At 44.7% G+C, this 13,211-nt stretch overlaps 1 protein-coding gene across 1 annotated transcript in view; it reads right to left on the bottom strand.

Moving 5' to 3' along the window:
• Positions 1 to 356: 356 nt before the first annotated feature.
• LOC115461610 overlaps positions 357 to 13,211 on the bottom strand; it is a 59,159-nt gene continuing 46,304 nt past the window's right edge. Inside the window, exon 10 of the mRNA XM_030191569.1 lies at positions 357 to 1,171. Within this exon, the coding sequence (XP_030047429.1) occupies positions 1,045 to 1,171 (127 nt within the window). The 3' untranslated portion in view covers positions 357 to 1,044. The remainder of the gene's footprint in view (positions 1,172 to 13,211) is intronic.

Raw genomic sequence — 13,211 nt, 5'->3', positions numbered from 1 at the left:
TTATTTCATTGTATAAAATGCTGTTCAAAGCACAAAAAGCAATGGAGACTTAAAAAACCACCAAAAAACCAGTGGTGACAGTCAAATCTTTATTTGATTATTCCAAACTGGATAACATCTTGAAATAGACTCGGTACGGGCCGTGTTTCAGCTGTATAGCCTGCATCAGGAGTTTTAACACTGAAGACATTCAAATTATCTGCTCAGATGTCATAAAAATATCTTCAAAGAGCACAATCCAGAAAAGTCTGGGCCAGGTTCTGGGGGGCTCATTTTCAAAGCACTTAGCCTTCCAAAGTTCCATAGGTTTCTATGGAACTTTGGAAGGCTAAGTGCTTTGAAAATATGCCAAGTGGGAAAGCCTTCTTTCGGCCTCGTGCTTCATGCTGCTGTGTGGAGCATTGTTCTTCTGTTTCTGTGCAATAACATGCTGTTCTACACACTGACGTTTCTTGTAGGACTACCCTTTAAAAACTAAGAAGGCAATATTCAGAACTCATTAACTGGGTTCTGAAAGGGTCCCAACAGGATATAACTGGATAGTGCAATTGAATATCTTACCTGACTGATTTGGCACTATCAGGTTACAGCCGGACCAGCCCGAGGGCAGAGCCAGGAGTTACCTCAGCATCATCGATATTCGGCAGCACTACCCTGATAGCTATCTGGTTAATTTAGGACATCAAACAAGTGGCACTCAGACAACACCTGGCAGCTTCCCCAGACTCGGATACTTAGTGCCAGTACCCAGATAGGGGTCAGCACTGAATTTCCAGATCTAATTTAGCCAGTGGCAGCCAGCTTTAAACAAACACTGACCATTGCCAGCTGAATACTGACCCCTGAACTATTTCCACTTTTTGTAAGCTTAGCACATACCACAGGCTGTACCATCCTTTCCCCGCCCCTCCCCTAGGGAGCTGCAGTGCTCATCCCACCAAAGTTCATAGAATGACATATTTCACCAGTTACATCTGATCACAGCAATCCATTAATTTACTTTCAGAATAGTTCTGTTATACACGGTGCATCCAGGCTGCCGCTTTAATGATCTGAGCAGCTCAGGTTTAACCCGGACGTTCGTGTGACAGGAAGGAAATTTCGCAAAGCCGCTGAACCTGAAAGCTGAAGTTTGGAGTAAGAAGAGCTGCTTCTAGATTGTGAAATTGCACTGCAAAAACATTGAAGTAAACAGTGAGAAACATAAATATATTGAGCACATAGTAATTCTAGATATTATATCATATCACCTGCAGCAGATTTCTCATTTCACCGTGGGCTCTAAGCACTATGCTCTGTAAGCTGAGTGGTAGTCCTCCAGCTGCATTGCTGCCAGTGTGGGGCAGTGCTTCAATATTGTATTTTTAATTTCTAGGGACAGGAAGGTTCTCTGGAGTCCTGCAGAGCTTGCCTGTCCCTCACTATTGAAAATGTGATAGGGAAACAGCACCCCCCACTCAGTTTACAGGGAACAGTAGCTCTAAGGAGACAACTCTATATGAAGGCAGTCACCTCCTTCCCTGCGCTATGATAGTGGCAACAGCCTCATTAATATGTAACTCATCTGTTAGAACCCAGGTCTCAAAATCAGCTTCGCAGGTTGAAAAGTCGCTATTGAAATAGCTTTTTGATAGGCTTCTCTTTGTACAAGAGACCCAAGTTGGAAGTTTCTTCAGGTTTTCTTATATTAAGAGACATGATCAGGGGTAATTCTGAAAATGTCCCCTAAAGTTAGGTGTTTAAAGTATGCGCTAAGCGCAAATTCTATAACAGCAATTGTGTGCATAATTGCTGGTATACAATACTAGTATAAGTTCGCAGCTAATTTTAGACACGAGCACTTACACTAGTTCAATGGCTGGTTTATGATTTATTTAGGAAAAGCACAAAGGAGGAGACAATCCAAAACCTCATGGATGTGTAGACGACAGCGAGGAAGTGAGACAAAGAAGACAAGGACTTCCAAAATTTGAAATATGTAGGACCCCATCTAGGACCAGGCTCACACGCTGAAACACAACCATGTCGGGTCCTAGATGGGGTCCTACATATTTCAAATTTTGGAAGCCCTCATCTTCTTTGCCTCATTTCCTTGCTGTTGTTATGGTTTATTTTTAAATTTGCTTCATTTAGCACAGGCAAGTTGAAGCAGTGTACAATACTAACAGTAAGAGAAGAAAGGAATTCCAAATAATTAAAGGAAAGATTCAGAGATAGACAATCAACCAAGTGCATCTAAAATTCCAATAGAAAATTAAATCAATAATGTAAAAAATCCAAAATTCTCAAAGTTTACAAATTCACAAATGCTACAACTTCAACCAACTGACCAAATCCCTGCTGGCTATCTGAAAGCAGCGGTGAAAAAGTTGGTTTTCAGAGATATCTGTGGAGGGTCATTTTCAATATGATGTCCAAGTCAGACTTTGGACGTTTTGCATTAAATGTCCCAAATCTGAATGGATAACATGACCATTTTTGAAACCACAAAACATTTATCTTTTTTCCCCCCCCAAAATAAAGTTTATAACAAGTTTTTGTGCTCTGTGCATTTATCTTTTCAGGCATTAAAACAAAATGTGCAAGTGAAAAACATAGAAAATCAAGCCATTGGGATGTAGGAGGGGCCAGCAGTTTTAGCAGACTGGTCCCCTAGACATTCCAGCAAAGCAGTGGGGCACCCTAGGGGGGCACCGCTGTGGACATCATATAAATACTCCCAGATACACATCTCACGTTGCTCCCTTATCTTGTCTGCTGAGCCCTCCAAAAACCACACAAAACCACTACCCCCTACACCACTACAATAGCCCTTATGGGTGTACCTGTATGTGGGTACAGTGGGTTTCTGGTGAGTTTTGGAGGGCTCACAGTTTTCACCACAAGTGTAACAGGTAGAGGGAGGTATGGGCCTGGGTCCACCTGTCTACAGTGCACTGCACCAACTACTAGACTACTCCAGGGCCCTGCACGCTGTTCCAATAGACCTGGCTATAACATCTGAGGCTGTCATAGAGACTGGAAAGTAATATTTTTATTCACATTTTTGGGGGGTGGGAGGGGGTCAGTGACTTCTGGGAGAGTCATCCCTGATTCCCTCCAGTAGTCACCTTGTCATTTAGGGCACCTTTTTGTGACTTATTTCTTCTAAAACAGGTCAAGACCAAAGCGTTTAGATTTTCGCCTTAGACGTTTTCGTTTTGTTCCATTATGGCTGTAAAATGTCGAAGTGTTAGGTACGCCTTCCCTAATCTTGCCTTTGACACATCCCTGACATGCCCCCTTGTGATTTGGATGTACTGCAGATGAATTGCATAGGTAGACTTTTGCAAAACATGTTTCAAAACTATCAATTTGGAGATTTTGAGAAGATTTTTTTTCCGAATGCTGCTTTATGACACTTTTTAAAACATTTGCTTTTTTGAAAACGAGCGCCCAAAAGTCTTATAGGTTTGTTTGCACCTAACTGCTAACTGACAGTATTACAACCGTAGTATGTAAGTGCTGGACAGACCCCTGACCTGTCATGCTCCTCCCACATCCACACCCCCTAGCAGTTGTGTGCTAAAGAAATCACACACTATGCCGATTAAATGCAATTAGGTGCGTAACCGCAAATCTGTGCCAATTAATGCCAGATTAACTCCAATTATAGCCAACTATTGATTGTTAACGACAGTTTACTCCTAATTTAATAATTGAGTTACACACATAATTGGCAGTATTGTATAACCTGCACATGCAATTTTGCACATTAAGGGCCAGATACTATTTAAGGCGTCTAAAAAACCCACACGGTAAACATTTCCGCCTAAGCATATCGGCACCTTGTTTAGGCGCAGTATATAGAATATGCTTAGTTGATACCACAATGCCTAAAACTATGCACACCTCTATTTACACCACTGAAAATGTGGCATAAATCCCTGCACATAGATTTGTGAGCATAAGAACATAAGTATTGCCATACTGGACTGACCGAAGGTCCATCAAGCACAGCATCCTGTTTCCAACAGTGGCCAATCTAGGTTACAAGTACCTGGCAACATCCCAAAACAGTACAATACGTTTTATGCTGCGTATCCTGGAAATAAGCAGTGGAGTTTCCCCAAGATCATTTTAATAATGGCTTATGGACTTTTAGGAAGCTATCCAAACCTTATTTAAACCCCACTAAGCTAACTGCTTTTATTACATTCTTTGGCAACAAATTCCAGAGTTTAATTACACGTTGAGTGAAGAAATATTTTCTCCGATCCGTTTTAATTTCCTACTTTGTAGCTTCATTGCATGCCCCCTTGTCCTAGTATTTCTGGCATGAGTAAACAAGCGATTCATGTCTACCCATTCCACTCCACTCATTATTTTGTAGACCTCTGTCATACCTCCTGTCAGCTGTCTTTTCTCCAAGCTGAAGAGCCCTAGTCGCTTTAGCTTTTCCTCATAGGGAAGTCATCCCATCACCTTTATCATTTTGTCGCCCTTCTCTGTACCTTTTCTAATTCCACTATATCTTTTTTGAGATGTGGTGACCAGAATTGCACACAATATTCGAGGTGTAGTCGCACCATAGAGTGATACAAAGGCATTATAAATTACTCATTTTTGTTTTCCATTCCTTTCCTAATAATATCTAACATTCTATTTGCTTTCTTAGCTGCTGCCGCACACTAAGCAAAGAGTTTCAATGTATCAGCATTGATGACACCTAGATCCCTTTCCCTCTCCTGGTCAGTGACTGCTAACGTGGAACCTTGCATTACGTAGCTATAGTTCGGATTCCTCTTTCCTACATGCATCACTTTGCACTTGCTCACATTAAATGCCATCTGCCATTTGGATGCCCAGTCTCCCAGTTTCGTAAGGTCCTCTTGTAATTTTTCACATCCTCTTGCGATTTAAAAACTTTGAATAACTTTGTTTTATCAGCAAATGTAATTACCTCACTAATTACTCCCTAGATCAATTATAAATATGTTAAAAAGCAGCGGTCACAGCTCAGACCCCTAGGGAACTCCACTATCTACCCTTCTCCATTGAGAATACTGACTATTTAACCCTACTCTCTGTTTCCTATCTTTTAACCAGTTTTTAATCCACACTAGAACACTACCTCCTATCCCATGACTCTCCAGTTTCCTCTGGAGTCTTTCATAAGGTACTTTATCAAATGCCTTTTGAAAATCCAGATACACAATATTAATCGGTTCACCGGAGGAATGGCCTTTGGTCCTGGGGAACGGAGGAACTGAGTTCGATTCCCACTTCAGGCACAGGCAACTCCTTGTGACTCTGGGCAAGTCACTTAACCCTCCATTGCCCCATGTAAGCCGCATTGAGCCTGCCATGAGTGGGAAAGCGCGGGGTACAAATATAACAAAAATAAAATAAAAATAAAATGTTTGTTCATCTCTTCAAAGAAATGTAATAGATTGATGAGGCAGGATTTCCCTTCACTAAATCCATGTTGGCTTTGTCTCATTAATCCATGCTTTTGAATATGCTCTGCAATTTTGTTCTTTGTAATAGTCTCTAACATAGCATAGCAGATGACGGCAGAAAAAGACCTGCACGGTCCATCCAGTCTGCCCAACAAGACAACTCATATTTGCTGTTTTCTGTGTATACCCTACTCTGACCCGCACCTGTGCTCTTCAGGGCACAGACCGTATAAGTCTGCCCAGCACTATCCCCGCCTCCCAACCACCTGCCCCTCCTCCCAACCACCGGCTCTGGCACAGACCGTATACGTCTGCCCAGCACTATCCTCACCTCCCAACCATCAGCCCTGCCTCCCAACCACCGGCTCTGGTACAGACCGTACAAGTCTGTCCAGCACTATCCCCGCCTCCCAACCACCAGTCCCGCTGCCCACCACCGGCTCTACCATTTTGCCTGGCACCAACATCAGGCTTACTGGTCTATTATTTCCCAGATCACCTCTGGAACCTTTTTATGTTTAAACTGTTTTATTAACAATTCTCACAATACAAAGTAATGTAGAATATGCTTATAGCATTGCTTGATATACAAAACAGCATTCTTACAACATATTCAACTTCGCCAAACACTTTTCGTCCCCATTTTTCTCCCCCCTCCCCTCTTAACAATTCCTTGGCCCATGCTAACATTAGGTTTTAAGTGACTCTTGTTCCTAATATCATACACTTGAGTACTTCATTAGGTAAAATAGTGCTTATCACAAAATATCAGTAACTAAACATCAAAGCTCTAGATCACTGCCAAGCTTAGCCATTTACATCTCACTCAACCCCCCACCCAATACCTCCCCCCCTTGCAAGCAGATTTCCACTTTAGACTAAATTGACTACTCCAGGCTATCCATACTTTCCATTATTCTACTATTTATCAGGCATTAACAAGCAGACTACGTCCCCTTGGACTAAGCATTTGCAGGTATGGTGTCCAAATCTGCAGAAAGCGCACTCTACGTTTAGGCGATTGTTTTGAATCCCTAGCCTCCCAAGAGGCCAGGAGATGCACCTGATTGCGCCAATGCCAGTAAGCTGGCCCTTCCGATGAGACCCAGTATTGCATAATGCATTTCCGCGCTACCAAGCTCAGCTTCCTGCATAACATTATAGCGGGGGCGCCTAATGGGGCAAACGCTCTTGGTTGATCCAACAGAAACTGCCGCTCCGTTCCTTGAACTCTGTTCCCCAATCGAATCAAAAACCCTCTTACCCTCTGCCAAAACATGCGCACCTTGGGGCATTGCCACAATGCATGATATAACGAGCTGGGACCCCCTCCGCATTTAGAACACCCCGAGTTGTCCGGCCCCAACATATGAGCCAGTTGTGTTCTAGACATATACCCCCGTAGGACCACTCTATAACCACACTCCCTCAACCTCTCATCTGTTACCAACGCCCGTATGCCCTTCAAGGTAGCTGACACATCCCATGTTGCCAGGGAGATCCCCAAATCTTGTTCCCATTTTCGCTTAAGATCAACATATTGCCTCTGGGACCTACGCCTAGCCAGTGCCCCATACAGTGCTGATACAGATTGTTTCTCTATCTGCAACTCCTCAAAGAAAACCCTTAGCAGCTCCCCCATCCGCCCTCTCAGGGGTATTTGGCTCAGGGACTTCACATAGTGTCGGACCTGTGCATAGGCAAATCTATTACCCCAAGCTGATCCCACTTTATCTTGGAGAGCGTCAAATGTTATCATTTCCCCATTGTCCAACAATAGGTGTTCTAATCTTGTGATACCCAGCCCTTGCCATCTGCCAAATGTCGGGTTATCTGTCCCTGCTTCAAAAACAGGATTGCCTACGATTGGGATTTGATCTGTAACGTGTGGTTGGCCCCCCATTTGCCGCATCCACCACTGCCACGCCTCCCGAAGGGGCTGTAGTATTATACTTTTTTTAAATTTAGAAGGGAGCTGACTACGAGGTAAATGGAGCAATGCTAATACAGTGGTGGAAATAAGTATTTGATCCCTTGCTGATTTTGTAAGTTTGCCCACTGACAAAGACATGAGCAGCCCATAATTGAAGGGTAGGTTATTGGTAACAGTGAGAGATAGCACATCACAAATTAAATCTGGAAAATCACATTGTGGAAAGTATATGAATTTATTTGCATTCTGCAGAGGGAAATAAGTATTTAATCCCTCTGGCAAACAAGACCTAATACTTGGTGGCAAAACCCTTGTTGGCAAGCACAGCGGTCAGACGTCTTCTGTAGTTGATGATGAGGTTTGCACACATGTCAGGAGGAATTTTGGTCCACTCCTCTTTGCAGATCATCTCTAAATCATTAAGAGTTCTGGGCTGTCGCTTGGCAACTCGCAGCTTCAGCTCCCTCCATAAGTTTTCAATGGGATTAAGGTCTGGTGACTGGCTAGGCCACTCCATGACCCTAATGTGCTTCTTCCTGAGCCACTCCTTTGTTGCCTTGGCTGTATGTTTTGGGTCATTGTCGTGCTGGAAGACCCAGCCACGACCCATTTTTAAGGCCCTGGAGGAGGGAAGGAGGTTGTCACTCAGAATTGTACGGTACATGGCCCCATCCATCCTCCCATTGATGCGGTGAAGTAGTCCTGTGCCCTTAGCAGAGAAACACCCCCAAAACATAACATTTCCACCTCCATGCTTGACAGTGGGGACGGTGTTCTTTGGGTCATAGGCAGCATTTCTCTTCCTCCAAACACGGCGAGTTGAGTTCATGCCAAAGAGCTCAATTTTTGTCTCATCTGACCACAGCACCTTCTCCCAATCACTCTCGGCATCATCCAGGTGTTCACTGGCAAACTTCAGACGGGCCGTCACATGTGCCTTCCGGAGCAGGGGGACCTTGCGGGCACTGCAGGATTGCAATCCGTTATGTCGTAATGTGTTACCAATGGTTTTCGTGGTGACAGTGGTCCCAGCTGCCTTGAGATCATTGACAAGTTCCCCCCTTGTAGTTGTAGGCTGATTTCTAACCTTCCTCATGATCAAGGATACCCCACGAGGTGAGATTTTGCGTGGAGCCCCAGATCTTTGTCGATTGACAGTCATTTTGTACTTCTTCCATTTTCTTACTATGGCACCAACAGTTGTCTCCTTCTCGCCCAGCGTCTTACTGATGGTTTTGTAGCCCATTCCAGCCTTGTGCAGGTGTATGATCTTGTCCCTGACATCCTTAGACAGCTCCTTGCTCTTGGCCATTTTGTAGAGGTTAGAGTCTGACTGATTCACTGAGTCTGTGGACAGGTGTCTTTCATACAGGTGACCATTGCCGACAGCTGTCTGTCATGCAGGTAACGAGTTGATTTGGAGCATCTACCTGGTCTGTAGGGGCCAGATCTCTTACTGGTTGGTGGGGGATCAAATACTTATTTCCCTCTGCAGAATGCAAATAAATTCATATACTTTCCACAATGTGATTTTCCGGATTTAATTTGTGATGTGCTATCTCTCACTGTTACCAATAACCTATCCTTCAATTATGGGCTGCTCATGTCTTTGTCAGTGGGCAAACTTACAAAATCAGCAAGGGATCAAATACTTATTTCCCCCACTGTATATCATAGGGAGCAAAAAAAGCTTCCTCCAAGCCCATAGGTGTGTAATACTGCGTGGCATTCACCACATCTACTAAGTGGCGCAGCAAACACGCCTGATTATATAGGAACACATCCGGGATACCCATTCCCCCCTGTCTCCAGCTCCCTATTAACTGGTTTTGGCTAACTTTAGGCTTTTTGCCTGCCCAACAAAATCTACTGAAAAGGCGCATCATCCGCTTCAAATCAGACCGCGATAGACGTATGGGTAAGGTTTGAAGAACGTACAACCAGCGCGGAAACAACACCATTTGTACTACATGTATCCGTCCCATTAATGACAGTGGCAGACTCATCCAAGAGTCCAATTTAGTTTTAGTATATTCCAGTAAGATTTTAACATTCAACTGATATAAATCTAATGTATTCATTGTGAGTCGGATTCCTAAATATTTAAAAGACTCTCTGGCCCATCTCAACGGAAATTCAGGAGCCCAGTCCCTCTGGTTCACCTCTGGCGAAGCCAGCGCTTCTGACTTGTCTAGATTAATACGGAAACCTGAGTAGTCGCCATATTCACGAAAGGTTTCCAATAACGTATCTAAGGATTCCCTTGGGTTTGTGAGATGTACCAAAATGTCATCCGCAAATGCTGCAATCTTAAACATGTGTGTCCCTAAGCCAACTCCCCGGATCAAAGGGTTTGCCATGATGTCTCTGATAAGGGGATCTAAAACCAAAACAAAGAGAAGAGGGGACAATGGGCACCCCTGCCTCGTGCCCCTCCTAATACAGAAACTTTCCGATTCTATCCCGTTTACTCTCAGAGTGGCACATGGGTTGGCATATAAAGCATGAATTGCCTCAACAAATCTCCCTGAAAATCCATAATGTTCCAGCGTATCAAAAAGAAACTTCCAGTGAACCTTATCAAAGGCCTTTTCCGCATCAAAGCTGATCAGCAATGATGCTACCTTCGCCTGCGAGCTGTGTTCTAGTGATGTCAATATTGCTCTCAAGTTTTTACTCACTGCTCTACCTCCCACAAATCCTACTTGACTTTCATGAATCAACCTTGGGAGCAGCCTCGCCAATCTATTAGCCAAGATTTTTGCCAACAACTTGGTATCATAATTTAACAGGGAGATAGGCCGGTACGATGTCGGCTCTAGAGGGTCCCTCCCCGGTTTCAACAAAACTATTATTTGAGCCCTATTCAAGTCTGGGGGTAACCTCTGTCTCTCTATCACTTGGTTCAAAAATCTAGTAATTGCAGGTATAACCCCTCCTTCCATTAATTTATAGAATTCTCCCCTTAAACCATCAGGTCCCGGGGCTTTTAGTCGCGGGCTGCGGGCAATAACTAGACTGACTTCATCCTCAGTAATTAATTGATTGAGACTATCCAACTCTTGTATTGTAAGCTTTGGTAAAGCCAGATTTCCTAAATACATCTGATTTAGCAGACCGTCTTCCTCTGGGGAAGCATACAGCTCATGATAAAAGGCCCGAAAAGTTTCACATATTGCTTTGTCTGATGTGTGGAGCCCTCCCCCCCTTTGTCTCAGTGCCAAAATGTTCTTAGTCCCTACCTCTGGAACCTTTTTAAAAAATTGGCTTTACATTGTCCACCCTCCAATCTTCTAGTACCATGCTTTATTTTAAAGATAAATTACATATTACTAACAATAATTCTGCAAGTTCATTTTTCAATTCTATCGGCACTCTGGGATGAATATCATCCGGTCCAGGCGATTTGCTACTCTTCAGTTTGTCAAATTGTGCCACTACATCTTCCAGGTTTATAGAGATTTCATTCAGTTTCTCTGACTCATCAGCTTTGAATACCATTTCTGGCACCGGTATCTCAGTGAAGCCTGAAGCAAATAATTCATTTAATCTCTCTGCTTTGGCTTTGTCTTCCCTGAGTGCCCCTTTTATCCCTCAGTCATCTAGTGGTCCAACTGATTCTTTTGCTGGCTTCTTGCTTTTAATATACCTAAAAAAATGTTTACTATTGGGCTCATTTTCGAAAGAGAAGGATGCCCATCTTTCGACATAAATTGGAAGATAGGCATCCTTCTCAAAGGGTCGTCCAAATCGGTATAATTGAGAGCCGATTTTGGACGTCCCCAACTACTTTCCATCGCAGGGATGGCCAAAGTTCAAGGGGGCGTATCGGAGGTGTAGCAAAGGCGGGACTTGGGCGTGCCTAACACATGGACGTCTTCACCCCGTAATGGAAAAAAAGGGTGTCCCTGACGAGCACTTGGACGACTTTACCTGGTCATGTTTTTCTTATGACCAAGGCACAAAAAGGTACCCGACATGACCAGATGACTTCCAGAGAGAATCGGGGATGACCTCCCCTTACTCTCCCAGTGGTCACTAACCCCCTCCCACCCTCAAAAAATATCTTTCAAAATATTTTTTGCCAGCCTCTATGCCAGCCTCAGATGTCATACTCAGGTCCGTGACAGCAGTATGCAGGTCCCTGGAGCAGTTTTAGTGGGTGCAGTGCACTTCAGGCAGCCGGACTCAGGCCCATCCCCCCTACCTGTTACGTTGTGGAGGAAACAACGAGCCCTCCAAAACCCACCAGAAACTCACTGTACCCACATCTAGGTGCCCTCTTCACCTGTAAGGGTTATGGTAGTGGTGTACAGTTGTGGGTAGTGGGTTTTGGGGGCTCAGCACACAAGGTAAGGGAGCTATGTACCTGGGAGCAATTTATGAAGTCCACTGCAGTGCCCCCTAGGGTGCCCAGTTGGTGTCCTGGCATGTCAGGGGGACCAGTGCACTACGAATGCTGGCTCCTCCCACGACCAAAGGGTTTGCATTTGGTCGTTTCTGAGATGGGCGTCCTTGGTTTCCATTATCGCCGAAAATCAGAAACGACCAAGTCTAGGGATGACCATCTCTAAGGACGACCTAAATATCAAGATTTGGCGACCCCGACCGTATTATCAAAACGAAAGATGGACGTCCTTCTTGTTTCGATAATACGGGTTTCCACGCCCCTCCACCAGGATGTTTTGCGAGGATGTCCTCAGCAAAACTTGAGCGTCCCTTTCGATTATGCCCCTCCACGTATCTTTAAATAAAAAGCAGACAAAAGATTGCAAATTAACACTGTCAACTGCTGAGCACGATTTAAAAAGAAACAACAAACATAGTTTGAAATGTCTATATGAGCATGCCAGAAGCCTAAGAAATAAGATGGGAGAGTTAGAATATATTGCACTAAATGAAAAATTAGATTTAATAGGCATCTGAAAGACCTGATGAAAGGAGGATAACCAGTGGGACACTGTCATACCAGGGTACAAATTATATTGTAGTGATAGGGTGGATCGAATTGGTGAAGGATTAGCATTGCATGTTAAGGAGGGACTTGAATCAAATAGATTGAAAATTCTGCAGGAAACAAAACACATCTTGCAATCCTTATGGGATGAAATTCCATGTGCAAAGGGGAAAAGGATAGTGATAGGAGTGTACTACTGTCCACCGGGCCAGGATGAACAGACCAATGTAGAAATGTTATCAGAAATTAGGGAGGCTATGTTAAAAAACTGTTAAAAAATTCAATAAAGAAAGTAAAAAAAAAGAAATTAGGTGTCGCGTCCGCAGCTCCCTCCGGCTTCTCCGCCGCGGGGGGCGGGAGCCGGCGTCCACTTCGGCGAGGGTCGACGATCCGGAAGCCGCAGCGAGGAGCCGGGGCCCGCCGCGGTGATGGCCACCCAATCCGGGGCCGAGGCCAGAGGCCAGCGATTGCAGCCGCCGATCTCGCGGTCGCCGGCTGTGGGGGCGGTGTTTGCGCTGCGGGAGGAGGAGGTGCCGAGGCGCAATGGCCAGCGTCCTCGTTTCTCCCGGGCGCGGGGGTCCGGAGCTCCGCCTCTGAGGTGCTGGATTGGGCAGACAGAGCCAATCAGAAGGGCTCTGTCAATAGCCAGGTTCGGGTTGGTTGGCTATACCTGCGGGGGCGGGGCGGCTGATGCTGAACAGTACTTAAGGAAGAGAACTGAGTTAGAACTTTGCTTCAGGTTCTGTTCCCGAGGCCCGTTTCCATTTTGTTCCTGTGTTCCTCTGTGTTTCGTGTTCCTCTAGTTTTGACCTCTGGACTGTTCCTGGTTTTTTCCCTGCTCGCTGCCTGCCTCGACCTCTTGCCGGATCTCAACATCGTT

Source organism: Microcaecilia unicolor, chromosome 1 (assembly GCF_901765095.1).
Source record: "Microcaecilia unicolor chromosome 1, aMicUni1.1, whole genome shotgun sequence".
Lineage (NCBI taxonomy): Eukaryota > Metazoa > Chordata > Amphibia > Gymnophiona > Siphonopidae > Microcaecilia > Microcaecilia unicolor.
This window is presented reverse-complemented; position numbering and strand designations above follow the sequence as displayed.